Source organism: Eleginops maclovinus, chromosome 12 (assembly GCF_036324505.1).
Source record: "Eleginops maclovinus isolate JMC-PN-2008 ecotype Puerto Natales chromosome 12, JC_Emac_rtc_rv5, whole genome shotgun sequence".
NCBI lineage: Eukaryota > Metazoa > Chordata > Actinopteri > Perciformes > Eleginopidae > Eleginops > Eleginops maclovinus.
In genome coordinates this window covers 25700197-25717396 of record NC_086360.1, presented here as the reverse complement: position 1 = coordinate 25717396, position 17200 = coordinate 25700197, and the positions used below count along the sequence as shown (strand labels likewise).

Genomic DNA, 17200 nt, shown 5'->3' with positions numbered 1-17200 from the left:
ACACACACACAATCTTGTACACCTCCCAACCACCTTCGCTCTGTCTCTTTATGTCAGTCTCTTTATGGTGCTACACACACACACACACACACACACATATACACACACACACACTCACTCACTCACTCACTCACACAGACCCTTTCCCTTTTTATTTTACCTCCCTTTTTTTCTAGCTCTTTTTTCTCTCGCCCTCTCCCTCCCTCTTTCTCTCCCTCTCTCGCCACCCTCACTTGCTCTCCTTCTATTTCACCCTAGCAGCAGAGCCCAGCCCGGCCTCTGATTGGTGGACGGACTGCCTTTGTGTGCTATCTCTAGCGTGACGTCTCTCCCCGGCGTTCTCTGTGTGTGTGTGTGTGTGTGTGTGTGTGTGTGTGTGTGTGTGTGTGTGTGTGTGTGTGTATACATACATACATTTGTTCACGAGTGTATATGTTTGAGGAAGAGGAGGGGGTGAGTGGGGTTGGTTAAAGGGGCATTTACATCATGCATGAAGAAGGAAAAGAGAAAATAAGTGAACGTGTGGGAGGAAAGAGTGATAGCAATCACACAGAGAGAGAGAGAGAGAAAAAAATCCCTTTTGCATGTGTGTGTGTGCGGTAGAGAGAGAGAGAGAGAGCGGGAGAGGGAGGGGGTAGAGCAAGAGCACAAGCGACACCGAGTGAGAAAGAGAGAGAGGGAGAACGTGCGTACGAGGGCTCATGTAAAACCAGATTAAAAACACAAGATGGCTTCCTGAATGGGCTGCTGGAACACAGGCGAGAGAGAGAGACCGAGGAAGAAGAGAGGAGAGAGGTAGAGAGAGAGAGAGAGAAAGAGAAGAAAGGGAGAGAGAGGGATAGAGGTGAAGACAAGAGGGAGTCTTCTGATGGGGATTCGGCCAGCGGACGGCGGAGTACAAACCAAGGCAGCTCAGAGGCTTGGAGGGTAAATATTCATCACTCCAGACTATTTTAGGATTGATAGGTGGGTGGGGGGTGAGGAGGAGCGGTGAGATTGGCGGGACTGGGGAACAGCTCTAGACAAAACACATCATTTAACATTGAGACAGCCAGGGTTATGTAGAGGGAGGGGGGGGGGGGGGGGGACATGCTGTGCCAAATAAGAAGATGCTTTTGTTTTACAGTTTCCATGTTCTGCATCCCAGCGTTTGACTGACACACACCGACACACTCTCTCCTATTCAGCATTTATTATATACATGAGGGAGGTTGTGTCAGGTGAGGGTACAGACATTACATAATTCTTTAATTGAAATTGAATCTCGTTCTGTGTCCCAGCAACAGAGGGAAGTGCCGGCTCTCTGTTTGATCACAAATCAAAGAGAAATACAGTATTTAAAAAAAAAGCATGACAGCATGGGAAGGTGTGTGTTTAGAGACGGACACGTTACCCCCGGTGCTTACCCTTAATGACGAGTCTGTTTCAAACAGGCCCTTGTCGCATTATTCTATTGATTGTTATTCTCACCCCCTCCCATCTCTCTCTGTCTCTCTCTCTCCCCCCCCCCCCTTACTCTCGCTCTTCTTCTGTTGAATGGCTGTACAGGTGGAGTACTTTGAAGACAACCGACCAGGCAGCTTGGGAAACCCTGATCCTCCAGCGGAGGTAAGACATTTGTGTCACTTAATGTTGCTTTGATTCCCGCTTATTTACGAGGTGTAAACGTCAGTCAACGCAGGCACTACTTACTCTATGTGTGTGTTTGCTCGTACATTCCTTTAAACGTGACTCCGCTCTGTTAGTTTTGCTATGTATGTCTATGTTTTCAATAGCTATTAGACAGGAACCGCTGTGGCTCAGTCGCTAGTGTGTCGTTTGACTATTTGCTCCTCTCTCCGGCGAGCTCATTATTTCTCCGTGATATCATCGCCGGTTGGAATAAAGGTGCATTATTAGACGTCTCACGATTTACTTTGGCAATCTCAGTTTCCGCACTCGGCAGCTGACGGTGTCAAAGTTTATCTCCAAGTGAGCTGAGCGCCTCATGATGAAGTAGTGGCGTCCTCAGTTTAAAGCGTCCCACGCTGCCCTCTGATTGGTGCCAGAGCCAAGCATGTGTAGATACAACAAGCCAGGGAGAGGAGGGAGTAAGAGGGAGGAGGAGGAGGAAGCCGACTCGCCGGCTCAGGAGCCAGGGGGCCGTCCTTCTTCTTCTTCTTCTTCTCCTCCTCCTAGGTTCTGGAGTCAAATGAGGTAAAGGGAGTAAAAGTTAGTGGGTCACGCATGCGTACGTGTGTGATTGCCGGGCGTAGTAACCTGTGGCGTGTGGCGGCCGCTGAGCGCTGCTGTTCTGCAGCCTGTCGAGTCGAAGCACGCTCCTGTGTTTTATGTGCAGGGGAAGTTTCAGCGGCGAGGTTTTCATGAGGAAAGGATTTGTCGAGTTATAAGATTATTAGGATGTCCTCTCTCGGGAGAAAGAAAGCTTTAGTTTGACTTCTCATGCGTAGGGGAAAATGTGACAGAGACAAGATACCAGAGGTGGAAGAAGGTCTTTGAGTAATACTCAGTTACAACTCAAAGTTCTGCCCTCGTTTTTTTTACTAAAGTACAGACATATTGGGATCAAAATGTGTTGATTGGGTTTTGCAATAATATAGGAAGACAAATATTCAGTATATCTGATATTACTGGAATATAATCAGTGCATGTGTTTATATCTTGGTATCTAAATCCATATTGGTTCATCATAATACATCATTTCTTATTAATAATACAAAGGTTCTTGTAACTAATGTTGACAAATAAATGTGGAAGAGTAAAATGTTTGTAATTGTAGTGGAACAGAAGAATGAAGTATCTTAAATGGCCTTAATGACCTCAAAATTGTACTTAAGTACTGGTAAATATACTTAGTTACTTCCCCACCTTGCAGGATAATGTCTCGAGGACATCCGAGCCGACAGATACACATCAGCTGCGTCACCACAGGGATGAAGTATATAGTTAATCAGTTTCAAATGTCATGAACAGGTTTTCTTTACCTCTAAGTCTGCTGTAATCCCCGTGCCTCTTTATCTTTAAGGTATATACGACCATCTGTAGGGGGGTGAAAATAAAATCGGTGCAGACAAGTTCCTATTCGCTCCCTTTGTGGCCTTTTCCTGAGCTCCTGTTTGTCCGGGGTCATGGTCCTCGCCGCGGTGTTTATCTCATCGGGATCTGTTTCCTTGTCAAACATTTCCCCGGTCCCACAAAGAATAACCAGGGGGGCAGCCAGCACGCCCGCAGCTCTGGTTAGTAATCATACTGTATCATTAAATATATAAACTAGAACAAAAACAGACAGAGAATATCAGCAGAGTTGGGTGTAACGCGTTTCAGAAGTAACGCAGTAATATAACGCATTGCTTCTGAAATTTGGGTAATATAATACCCGTTACAATTGTCAGTAACGCAGTTACAACACATTTGAACCCGAAGTGATGTGGTGTTTTGTTTTTAAGAAATCACAAACATTGCGAGACATTCCGACACCAGAGGAACAATTGTGCAGGTAGAATAGTAACTCAGTAAGACTCTTGACTATCAGTTAAGAGGGCTGCAGAAACGGATTCACAATGCAGAGCTGCAGGCTCACAATGCAGAGCTGCAGGCTCACAATGCAGAGCTGCAGGCTCACAATGTAGAGTTGCAGGGTCGGAGAAAAGACAAGAAAGAGACAGGAGAGAGCGCAGGCCCAAGCAACACAAGGTCACTTTCTCTGGGTCTGTTCTGCTGGTTCAACCCCGAGAAGTTCAGAGACTCGTGGCAGAGTGTTGAACATCTGCAGCCTCTGTCCTCTGTGGAATCGCCAGCTTTTAGAAAGCTTGTCAGCCAAATCCCCGTTAACATACCAATGACAAGGTGAGCTAACGTTGAATAGAGACTCGTTCATATACAGCAGGTTACAGGGCCGTGCAGAGGCTCCACTAACATGTTGTTAATAACACACAGAGACGTCATGTTACCGGTACCACATATTATTCAGCCCACTAAACAGAGCATGAGTTTAATCTCTAGCTCTTTTCCTAATTTTCATCATGTACTGCCAGATAGATAGATAGCTTTAATTAATGAGCTGCAATAAACTACATTTGAGCTTTTAAAGCCCTACTTTTGTGGTTATTTTGGTGAAAGTGACTCAAAGTAACGCAAAAGTAGTGTAACGCATTACAGTTCAGAGACAGTAATAATGTAAATACCTTATTACATTAAGCAGACAGTAATAAGTAACATGTACTGTATTACATGTTGGAAGTAACTTGCCCAACACTGAATATCAGACATGCATTAGCTAACCTGCTCCGCCTCAAAGTGTTTAGTCACATTCTTTTTAAACTATAAAGGAATACTTTTGAATTCCCTATCCAGGATCATAAGATACGCAAGCACTGTGAATATATAAAACATATTTATTCAGCATGGACTTCAACCTGCTGTCACTCTTCCCTTACTTATTTTTGTACAGAACTCTTCGCCGTGTTCTTTGAAAGAAAGTTAGTCATTACGGCCTTCATACAAGTATATTTTCAGGACGCACACACAGGTCCAGCACATGATTGAAAGCATGTCAGTCTGCGCTTTCTATGATTGCTTTTTCAAGTCTTAGCTGTTCAGGAAGCAAGTTAAGAGTTCACCACAACATGTTATAAAACACACACACACCACACACACACACACACACACACTGCACTCGCGTGATTTTTTTTTTCCATGCACAAACACAGGATTTCCTCCGTCTACGTAAGATGAACTTCACACGGCACGGCGGTGGGAAAGAGTCAGAAAGCGGAGTAGAGGCTCCATGTGCAAGACAGCAGATGGAAGGTTTTTTAACGCCGGAATCCCCGGCTTCACTCGCAAAGGGTTAACGCTGACCCAGTTTCCGTGGCAACACTGAATGTCTGATGACATCAGTGCTTTAATTTTAGCTCAAGTCCGGCATCCAAAGTTTGGTCACGTGACGAACAACACACGTGTGCATATGTGTGTGTGTGTGTGTGTAGTGTAGTAGAGACCGAGGAAGTGGAGGGTTTGACATCACCTCTTCCATTCAGCGCTGGCTCGCGATGCGTTCACTGCTCTGTGTGAAGTTTCCGTCTGTGAAAAAACGCAGCTATGTTTCCTGTGTGCCCTGAAACACAACTAGTGATCTAATAGCCGTGGGTAAAACGGGGTTTATAGACTGTTATAGTAGCCGGGATCTGCGTTTTGGTTCTCACGGTGAACACATCGTGCTGTCATGCTCTTGCATCTTTGTTCCACTCAGAACGTCACAAGTAATGAATGAAGGACACATCTTAATCTTTCCCTTTAATATGCTTTCATGAAAAATGCATTTTGGATCAATTGCTCACCTTGTGTTTCCTTGAAATCTTGAAAGGAATGTTGCATGCCTCCACAGAGAAGAAAAGATCAATAAAATGTGGACTCGATGACTTAAAAATGGGGCTGCTTTAACAACAGCAAAGCTATATCAAATAATCCTTTATGGATCTTTGTTTAGAGGAGTAATCACACGCAAATGACCATTTATAGATCAGTTACCTTTCCATTGTTACTTTGAGTTCCCAAATAAAACTTTTGCGTGTCTCTCCGGTGAACGAAGAATCCAAGAATGGAGAAAAGTCTTAATAATTTCAGGTAAGATAACAGCAAAACTGTGTCGAAACTGTCCAGGACATCTCATGTATTCAGTCGTAAGCTCACTACTTCCCAACCTCGTAACTGCTCAATAAAACTAAATCTAAAACACTTGAACCAGTAGTGTGCTTGCACAAGTTCCAGACGTGCAGAAGTCTTGCTTTAACGCGACCTACTTGTAGATCATTACATCAAGACTTTTCTCCGTTTTCTCAATCTCCGTTTACTGAGGGAGGCATGCAAGATAAAAACGAGGTTAATGATTGATATTTAAATGGTTATTTTGCAGGAGAAGTATACATTTATTCTGCGTCCTTAAGTTGGTGACAAATCCTCACAGTACTGATTGAATTACTTGCGTTCAAGTTGAAGCCTTGTCTGCAGTTAAGAAGCGACTAAATATAAACCCATTTAACCTTGACTACAACCCTGCAAGCAAACTCCGAAATCGTCAGCTGCTTCCTGGCACTTCACAAACATTTACAGCTCATTGTGTCGAAGTAATTTCCCTGACTGATGAAAGATTACAGAAGAAGTGTTGTAGCTAAGACGCCTGAAGGACGTGAAAACATCCCATCCTGTAGGTCCTCCTGGGAGTTAATAATGCACATAGTCACCAATAATTGCCTCATGCATGCAATCATGAATACATTACGGACTCAGAGGTGTAATCTGTATCTAATGATGGCAAAGCAGGTGTTAGTCTCTGTCCTGCTTCAGTGTGCCAGTGATCATGATGGATCAATACCCTGCATGGCACCACGAGCTTCAGTGTGTGCCATCGTTGGTGGGATCAGTGTTTGATGTCGGAGGGAGGCTGTCGGCCGCCTGGTGCCGCAGTTAATAAAAAATGAATGGGGAGAGCGGGGGTGGGGGTGGGATGGGAGGAGCCCTCAGCTGTTGCTCCAGCTCTTTAACTCTCACCTCTCTGGTGGCTGCTCGCTGCTCCCTCTGGACACTTTACTCGATCCTGAATCCCTCGGCTGCCCCGCCGCCAGGTTTTATGCAACACAACGCCACAGCTGTCAAAGCTTTATCTCACGATGGGAGCACGCACGGGGAAAATGTTGATCTCTGAAACAACGGAGGTTTATTCATGGGAATTCATACATGATGGATTTTAATGTAAGATATTAATGGTGATCTTCATTATTGATTTATGCTCCATAAAAATGTCAGAAAAATCAGTCTAGGATGATGTCTTTAAATGTCTTCTTTCTGTAAAAAATCCCAAAAAGATTCACTTAAATATGATTTAAAACGTTTAAAGCAGGAAATATCCATATTTGAGAGGCTGAAAAACTGCATTTTTGCAATTTAAAATGTCTTTACTGATTAAATCAATGACTATTTTGTTGATTTACTTTTAGATTGATAAAGTAATTGATTAATTAACCAATTAATAAACATCAACACCTTCCTTTTGATCATGTTCTCATGGTGTTGCTATGGTCTTATCTAAATATTGATAGACAATTACCCAAGGCCTTGTCGTATTTTTCTCTTATAATATTCCTTGTTTAAAGCAATAATTCACCTTTAAAAAATGAAGCTGAAAACAGCATTTTCTGCCCATATTGAAAGACTTCAAATGAAACGATAATAAAAACAGCAGGCGATCTTTTTCATTCCATCATGTGATTGATTATTAGACTCATTTGTGTTGCTTTAATGTAAGACAGTGAATAACACTGGCAGTTCAGAACACATGGCATGTATTTACTTCCCAAAGAACTTAAAACCTTTCCAGACATCATCCTCTATAAGAGCCTTTTATGTGATATAAAAAGCATTTGGACCTTGATTGTAAATCAGCATGATTTAGTGTATATGGCTCCTCGGTGGAGAACTGGCCCTTTAAGCCCGGCTCCGCCTGACGTGAACATATGGGAAGCTAATCTTAGCCGGAGTCCTGAGAGAGACAAGGCTGGCAACCAGCCACCGTGCAGCGAGACGTTCCTCCAGCTTTCCCTCTCAAGTATGAGCATTTAAAACCCCTAATATGATCTCCAGAAAAGCCCTCACATAATTATTAAGTGTGTGATGTGTCTCATCTGGAGACAAGTTGCCTTACTCGATAAATAAGTACATACTTTATTCATAGTTGGGGAATTGTTCTGTCACAGCAGCATGTGGACAGCCATCTACAAGATTTACAAAAACAGAATAAAATACAAAGGTAAACAATACAAATGTAAAATATTCTCAATAAAACTGAGTATCTAGACATTATAAAATGTACAGAAGAAATAAGGATGCTCTCTAATATGAAATATATTATCCACAATCTTCTACTTTAAGGAGGAACTGTTAATGCTGGACATGGATGTAAACTTTATTCTGACTTGCTCACAGTATTTTTTACCCACATCCATTCCCCGTCTGTCTTTAGTCCACCCTCTTTGTCTCAAACCCAAAGACATATCCTATATATTGATTACATTCTGCTCCTTCTTTTCAAACCTCCGGCACAAAGAGCTGCCTCTTTGAAACAGCGCCTCCTCCTCCTCGTTATTTTTTAGCAGCTCCACCCTGCCCAACAAACCCCCACCTCCCCTCACCACCTTTAATTTTTCCTCCTCCCTCCTCAAACCGCTCCTCTCTTTCTCTTTGTGAGCTGAGGGGTAAGGGAAGGAGGGAGGGGGGAGGGTTGGCCTTCCCCAGCTGGGCTATTCGTGCCGAGTTGCACGTGCCGAAAGTCAGGAGGTATGACTCAGACTGGATGCCGTGCACTCAGCACTACGATCTACACACACACAAACACGCCCTGAACCCAACACTGTCCTGCCTGGGAGCGTGTCGGGGGAGGAGCCATGGGTGGGGGTGGGGGGGGCAGATGGCAATGAAAGCAAAGACAAAGAGAGGGAACAGACGGGTGCAAGGTGGAAATAACACGGTGAAACCTAAAATATGAACAACATGATTAACAGGATGATCTACATTCATAGACGCGTCTTCACTGGTTCCAAAAAGTCTCTCAATCATTTCAGTTTTTGACTATCCTTACCATTTAGTTTGGGCAATTACAAAGGGAGAGAAACAGACAAATAACAAGGAGAAGTCTATCATATGTTAACAGAGTGTACATTCATAGATACAATATTTCAGATGTTGACTATGTTGCAAAGCCTTTATATGCAATTCAAAAAGGCACCATCAATTGTCTGACTTTTTGAGTATGCTAAGCATTTAGTTTTGGAAAACGGGAAAACAGATAAAGATAGAGAAACAGGCAGATGCGCGCCAAGATGAAGCTTAATTGACTGATTATGTGCAATGACTTGTATTGTATCATGCTGCTGCAACGCAAACATTTCCCAGTCTGGGATCAATAAAGTAATTCTTATCTTATCTTAATATTTAACCAGTCTGCTGATGGTGTAGGCATGCAGTACACCTATAGATACATGTACACGCTGCATAAGGAGTTCCACTCTTATAGAGAATTTGCACTCAATTATTTTAGGCAGGGTGTAGTTCTTCTAGCTTGCATGCGTGGCTTGTATCGCTGTATTATAATAAAAGCAGCCAAACTTTGTTAAATCAGTCATTGTGTCATTTGGAAAACGCATAACATGCTGATCTTTAACCTAAAGTCACTGTTTTGCTAACTTTGGAGAGCGCACAACATGTGAAAACCATCTGAGACTCTCAGCTCGCCAAATACTGAAATAGCTTTTATCTAAAAGTAGGGCTTCTTCTGTCGTTTGGACATTAAACTTCTTAACAAAATGAGAAAATACTTAACTTGTTGAGTATTAAATGCACATGGGAGTATACTAACATAGCTTTTACCTTGTGGTTATTCTATATTTAATCATTGAATGACCAGAGAGCATTATCTGAAAATAAAATGACCATAAAGCCTTTAAATCTTCAATTAAATTTGATATACTGTATATATTTCAACAGTTTAAAGGACCCCAGATCTAAGTCCTATATCATATCTCAATAATACTTTATATACTGTATATATGTCATATTGAAAGTGACTTGTAAGTCATTTTTTCTATCTATAGAAAAGTGTAGAGTTTTTTAAAGAAAAAGACAAATCTAGCAAAATGAATGTTAAACTAATCATAATAACAGGATTACCCAGTCATTTATTCCCCTTTATTTGTTAAACCAGGCTGAAACGCTTTGTGTTTTTTCTGCTCTGTTAAATATTTGCAGCCTCTCGTCCTGCCCAACAACAAACCCGCTGACCCCCCCGAACAATCCAATACTGTCGGCATGCTAGCCTCTGTGTGTGCGGGAGAGAAAATCATTAAAGTTTGCTCCTCTGCAAGTGTGGCCAGTGGATGCATTTACTTTCCCACCTCTGTGTGTGTGTGTGTGTGTGTGTGTGTGTGTGTGTGTGTGTGTGTGCGTGTGTGTGCGTGTGCGTGCGTGCGTGTGCGTGTGTGACGAGAGACAGTAAAGTGTGTGTTGGGGGTGGGAAGAGGAGGAAGGGAAAGAAAACGAGGGGGGAAGGAGAAAGAAAGTCGAAGTGTGTCAGATCTCATGAACTTGATGGCTTTAGACTGCAGGGCAATGTGGGGTGGGGGTGTATGGAGGTAGAGGGGGGAGTCAGCTGACAGGAAAAGATGGGAAGAAGGGGACACACACACACACACACTCATGTCAAGAACATGGTGCTCATGTGAGCTGCTCGATGGCTTTAACCCTAAATCCTCCCACTGATGAGCAGTCATGAATCTGCAGAAATCACAGCAGTTCCTGTAAATATAATTCACACATGAGGCAGAATGGGTTGTTCTGTTTTGGCTCCTCATGTGTTTCCTACACACAAACCTCCCACTGTGTTGGTCAAATTTAAATACAAGTTTGTTTCGGGTGCCGGAAAGTTCTCTTTTATGTCAGGACTTTGTTGAGATGAGAAGAAAAAAGGATGATTCAGGATTAGTCATATGTGATACGATCCTGCACACACACGGCTGAGGGAGGATTTCTCATGTCAGTCATCACTCCTACAACCAAGACCTTTCCTCTGCGCTGCTGAGAAACAGCATGCGAGAGACGTGAGAGAGTTGGAGAGAGAAAGACACGAGGGCGTGAAAAAAACAACTCATTTGGACGATCGGTTGACTAGATTGTGAGATGATCCATGTGAGAGTGTGTTGTACTTTCCTCTTTCTCGATGCCAGGTTACAGCAGGTTTGCCGTGAGTAAAATTCATTTTCACTGTTCAGATACTTTCTCTTGAATTGATTTACAAGTTAGATGACAGGCGGTGTGGCCTTCGGTTATAGTGTAATCAGTCACGTTGTTCTGCTATCTAGATGAGAAGTAACCCTTTGTGCTCAGGGGGTGATTTCAGGACAGCTCTCATGGGCAAACCTGAATGGCAGCATGGTGGTGTTCCTCTCATAGAAACATCCTGAGCATTCTTTGTTGGTAAACCCCTGACTTTTCTCAAACAGGGTTCCAGAAAACACCAGACATTTTCTTGTCCTGAAATAACACCGGCTTCTTCTTCTTCTTTGTTGTTGTTTTGGTCAAATTGTACTTCTTGGTTTTACTCAGCGTTGTATTTGGACAGAGACACTTTCCTTCAGACCTCGACTAGAACAAGAGTTAAGCTTGTCTTTCTATTTAGTGTTAAAGACATGTGATGCTTTTCATTTATAACACTGTTGTTGTAATTGTTGTTGTTGTTGTTGTAGTTGTTGTGATGTCTGTGAGGTCCCTTTTATCCAGGACTATTTGTAGGGTTGTTCCATTATGGAAAAAACCTTTATTCAATTATCTTGCTCGAAATTGTGTTAGTTTCATTTATTCAACCAGGAAATATGATTTACCTTAAAAATAATATAATAAATGAAATAATTAATATATATATTATATTTATATAAATAAATAATATAAAATAAATTGATATTTTGACATTTTACAACCTGCAAAAACTACTCAACATAAATATGGAATAATTCAAATATATGGCTTATTCATACCCTACTGAAAGCTCCTATTCTATATTCTGGTTAACTATATTCAACATACTCTAGTTAATAACTCACTGCTGTTAAGGAAAGGCGGATTGTGTCCAATATGTGAAATACAAAGGCACAATAATGCGACAGATAATCATTCTACTTGGAAGACAATCGGCTTCTTACTGTTTCCTTGTTCAAAGTGAAACATCGAGCTTTGATCAAACTATGTATTGTGGCATGAGTGTTATGAGTAGCCGTTATACATATTTCAGTAAGAGCTTTAGAGGATAGAAAACGCCTCATGTGATCATTAGTTCTTTGAAAAGAGGAACTGCGCAGAGAGGATGTGACGCGGGGGTTAAGTCGAGTCTTGAGTTTGAAACTGCTGTGTCACTGCTGCCTGGAGAGTGAGTCGGGTGGATGACGTTTTCGAGTGTCCGTTGGTGTGTGTGGTGGGTGATCGTTGTAAGTGGGCATGTGACCGAAGCAAACATGTGCCCACCCAGAGGTGGAGGCAAGCGTCCGGGTGGGAGACACTCATGACGAAGATGACGGTGCAGCTACGTCACCGCCACATGTGTTTCCTACCTCTCTTGCTCATTGCTCTCCCCCTCGCTCATTGGCACTCCCTGGTCACATGACCTAATGCTCTACTTCTCTTCTCCTTGCCTTAGACAGCTTAGGCTGCGCTGTGTTCCTCTCTAGGATTTGACGCTCATCTGTGTGTGTATATATACGAATATGTGTGGCAACAGAGGGACGGACAGTGTGCAATTTACAGGGCCACAGATCGCCAGCGTCAGAAAGAGTTGGAATGGAAATGCACTAAGCTATGCTACAAGGAGAAAAAGGCTCAGGAAACAAAACAGAGAGGCAAATAGAGAGAGGGAGGCAGAGGCACTTTGAGAAAGCGACAGATCAAGAGGAAAAGGCAAAGTAAGAGAAGCAGGGACAGGCTACTGAAGTTGATCCAGCCATAGCGCAGCGTAGCTCGGTAACATTAGAGACAAACACTACGCAGGAGCTGACAGCGATCTGCATGGAGAAGACGGCCATGTTTCCGCCCCTCCTCCTCCTCCCGGTTTAATCTGCTCCCAAACTCCATGAATGTTGGAGAGAAGACAGGAGACGCCACAAGGCCGGTCTGACAGGGAACATCCAGCGATCCGGGCAATGAAGATAATGATGGCAAAGACGCCAAGGCAGGACAACGGTGAGGAGAGAAAACTAGAGGACGTTTATCGGTGGACAGGAGAGGATAAAAGTCCTCAGCGAACTGTGATGGTTTCTGTGGTGGCAGTCTTCGTTTTGCAACAACCAGCAGACCCTCTTTCTGTCTGTGCGCTCTTCTTCTTCATCATCTTCTTACATAATGACGGTGTTTTTCTCCTAAGACATCCTCCTCTGGTTGTCTTTCCTCTCCTCAGTTTTTCCATCCTGCTACTCTTTCTCGCTGATGTCGAAGTGTCATCGGCTCTCCCCTCTCCATCGCCTCGCGTCCTTCCTTTTATTCCTGTTATAATCACATCGCCATTGCTATTCCGTGTATTTCCACCCCCGGTGTATAGAGTGACATTATGCTGTCGATGAAGGATCGTTTATAGAGCGAACCTTCAGCCAGACACCTTCCACCTCGTCCGTTGGATCTTTCGATGCAGGGCCAGCAGCTCCCTCTTCATCTCCCAACCTTTCCTCTCTCCTGTGCATGCAGCCTCGCTTACAGGATCTATTACTATCCACCACAGGTGTAGGATTCTAGGTTTTAAGTGATGAATAGGCGACCGACGCGAATCGGGATGAAAATGGAGATCCAAGAACCATAATCTGTGGCTTGTCCTCTGGCCCAGAGCCGTAATCTAGTCGCTGAAAACATGGAGCGAAAACCTCCGCAAGGAAAAGCAGAAACCATTTCCAGACAACATAAACATGCATAAACATAACATAGCTTTTCCTTTCGCTCCTTTTTCCCGTTGGTGGCGTTGTGAGTTGTGTACTCGCTTGGCAGTTGTCGGTTCGCCGCTGCACTGGAAGGCTCTGTCACAGCCCAAACTGAGCTTTTTTGTGGATCAACAAAACACACACTTATATGTAACATCATCTAATGCAGTGGTGCTGAAGGGCGTACACACACACATACACACACACACACACACACACACACACACACACACACACACACACACACACACACACACACACACACACACACACACACACACACACACACACTCATTGGTTTTCTCTGCTGCACTGTGCTGTTTCCTAGGCTGCCGCTACTGGCGACTCTCCCCCACAGCTCTCTCTGTTTCTGCTCACTGCACACTCCCCCATTGCATCGTACGTGCCCACTGCAGCTCAGATAATGGCCTCTCGCTCTGCACACACTGAGGAGAGAGAGAGGAGATGGAGGGAGAGGCTGCGCGAGAGGGAGGGGAATGGAGGGAGAGAGAGAGAGAGAGAGAGAGGGGGGAAGGTGGGGGCTGCGAAGAGAAGCCGACTGCATGTGTAGCTGAGAGAAAGAAAGAGGATATTGAAAAAGGGAAGGGAGGAGCAGACAAGAGATAATGAGAAAGGAAAAAGGAGAGAACAGAAAGCGTCGGCCATAAGAAGAGGCTCGAGAGAAATGAGAAACGTGTGTGTAGCTGTGTTTGGGGGAGGTGTGTGTGTGTGTGAGGCTGGCTGTGTGTGAATGCATGCATGTGTATTTCGGCGCTCGCTCTGCCTGTGCGGCTGCAAGAAATAAAAAAAGGAATACAACCCATCGGGGGTCGGATTGATCGGGGTCTGCTGTGCCGGCAAGAAAGTCTCATGCTCCTCTTAGCGTCTGCTTTCCCCGCCTGGACGTCTGAGAACACGTAAGTATGCGGCGCCGGCGCTCAGGCTCTCAGCCGGCTTCATATTGTCTCTGCTTCATGTTCCTGCTCGGCACAGCAGCAAAGGAAGGGGTGGGGGAAGAAGGAGGAGGACAAGAGGGAGGATTGATGGGGGGGGGGGGTGTTGTGTATCTGGGATTTAGGTTCAGCTGTCTACTCACAAGCTGCACTTAACCCCCTTACCACCATAAGAGTGTTTACTGGCTTTGTGTCCTCCATGTAGTTGTTGTTTTGTGCACTGTCAGTGTTGAGGAACCCTTGCAGAGCAGTTGAAGCTTATCTTGTGAAATCAGACAGCGAGATCTGAACCGGTTAGCTGTGTTGATGTTTTCAGAGGGCACTTTTAAGTGTGTGTCAACCATGTACTATTGTGTGTGTGAGTGACACACTACGATTGAAGACAGATAAACTCTTGCCAAGGCTCCGTCACGGTGTAAATATTTGTCAAAGCACGTGGTCTGTGCTGTCCAAAGATACCCGCATAGGTGTAACGTGCTGCAGGTGTCAGCGCAGGGTTTTATATCCCCAGGTTGGCAACATCAAGGTTAATCAAGGCTGCGATCATATGAGGACTCAGATAAGAGTCGCAGCATTTATTATCTGCACAGGCACATCGGAGTAAAGTCCATTCGTGTGCTTTAAACCCACGTGACTGGGAGTCTGTGGCGGTGTCTTGTGTGTGTAACTGTGTGTAAAAGGGGAAAAGAGAGTGTCAGTGTGGGTTGTGCAGTGTTGCAGTCACTGTGTTTCAACACACTGCAGTTCTCATAACTGCCATGCATGCACAGCCCCCCCCCCCCGCTCTTCTTCTTCCTCTTTCCCGTCTGATGCCACCGATAGTGCAGACATGGGGCCTCTCACGTATTGCATGCCGGCTGCTATCCCTGACAACACCCCCTCCCCTCACACCTCTTACCAATACCCCCCCATCACACAGCCCCCATGGACCCCCAACAGACACCCGGCACAGAAGGTGGATTCAAAAGGCCTCATCATACTGCCTGTCCAGTAATTAGCCACTTCAAAAGGCTCATTTTCATAATATTCAAATGATGAGGAAGCTACACGTCAGACTCACTTCTGCTGTCGTACACTGATGGATGTACAAACAGGAGGCGTGTTCTTTGTTTATCTTCTGGATCTGGAACTAGTTCGCATTTATGTTAAGGAGTCAGATAGCCTGAAATGGATTTGTGTTTAAGTGTAAGTTTTTGTTTTGGTTGTGTCCTCTGTCAGGGAAGGGTTCTGATGCATGGAAGTGTCCTCTATAGTGAATGCTAGTGTACAATGTGAAGAATACTTTGGTGCATGTTTAGAGTATGATTTGTGTTCCTAGTATGCAAATAATTTGACACTCAAATGGTTATTAATACAGTTTCTTGGCTTTAACTCTTTTATTAACTTCTTAATCATCCAATTTGTCCATAAAATGGCCAAAAATGTTGATCAGTGTTTACCAATTGTCTCATTTATTCCACAACTCATATATATATTTGTTTGACTCTCCTAGAGAACCAAAAGAAACCAGAACATATTCACATTTATGAACCTGGAAATGGAGAAATATGTTTATAAAATGGTCTTAAAATGTGCATCGTTTCCAAAAGCCTTAATTTTCAGTCCACACCTTAAATGTATTCATTTGATGGACATCAGGAAATAAAGAAATCCGAAATAATCACATTTAGAAAGCTGGAAATACATTGGATGTAATCATCTTTGCAGCTTTTGGGCTAAGACAAGAAACCTGTGTATGTAGTGAGTCTGCCATTGATTACACACTGATCAGCCACAACATGAACTTTGTCAATGATTCCTCAGACTGCCCTTGGTGTGTCTGTGTTTGCAGGTGCTCTCTAGGCTTATTTGAATATCATCTCTGAGGGGTTAACCCGGGTTGAATGCTGTTTGCACATAATATTTTAAGATTCAAGCGCAATGAAACACCACAGTTGGTTTTAAATCATTTCAAGATATTTCAGATCAAAAGCTTCCAAAAACGAACGAGGTAAAAGGATTTGCCTACACCTATTGTTTTTCACTATCATAGAACACTAACCCCCCCCCCCACACACACACACACACACACCCTGCTTTTTTGTTTTTACTTAAAAAAAAAGTCCAATTGATGTGTTTGCAGTTTTCTGACAAACTAGTGGTAACTGACCCAATTTTGACTCAGAGAGGAAGTGAGATATGTGGCTGCAGTGATCAGCAACCAAACATCTGAGAAGTTCTTTAAACTACAGACAGAAGAAGTAATGTTTCCCTAATTTTGGACTCATAGCCAGCATGTTAATGAAATACTTTCATATTTTAAGTAGCACATGCTGGGATGCTTAATATGACGTCCATTACAAAATACAGGTGCCGTTTTCAGCTGTAGCAGGTGCTAAAACCAACGTATTGCTCAGACGTATGATTCAGAATGTCTTTTCTATGTCAGTAGCGGTATCATATAAACGTTTTTACAAGACAGTAAATGAGCCAAACTGCTGTTTGACTATCAAAAACATGCACTTTTTTCCAGATTACACCTTTTACTGATGTGTAGTTCATTAAATGGCGATTATAGAAGAACAAAAATGGTCAACTTTAATGATAAATGATGGTCATAGCCTCTAAAATATGGAGATTGTTCAGTTTTTCTTTATTTTACTGACATAACAAGACATTTTAAGACATCACCTTGGGCATTGAGAACTATTTTCTGACATTTGTTCTGCCAAATTGTGCCTTATTTAAATGCTGTCCTGTTTCTGGAAC

General features: G+C 43.4%; 1 protein-coding gene across 6 annotated transcripts in view; it reads left to right on the top strand.

The window, feature by feature from the left end:
- The first annotated feature begins 841 nt into the window (after positions 1-841).
- tet3 (tet methylcytosine dioxygenase 3) overlaps positions 842-17200 on the top strand; it is a 41114-nt gene continuing 24755 nt past the window's right edge. Inside the window, exons 1-2 of one of the 6 annotated variants that reach the window (XM_063897075.1) lie at positions 842-927; positions 1549-1608. Coding sequence is in view for 3 of the 6 variants with exons in the window: in XM_063897072.1 (XP_063753142.1) it covers positions 10766-10789 (24 nt within the window). In the remaining 3 variants the exon portion in view is untranslated. Of the gene's footprint in view, positions 928-1548; positions 1609-10424; positions 10790-12697; positions 12775-14055; positions 14417-17200 lie in introns of those variants that run through there. The other 5 variants (XM_063897072.1, XM_063897071.1, XM_063897076.1 and 2 more) reach the window with 5 other exon arrangements.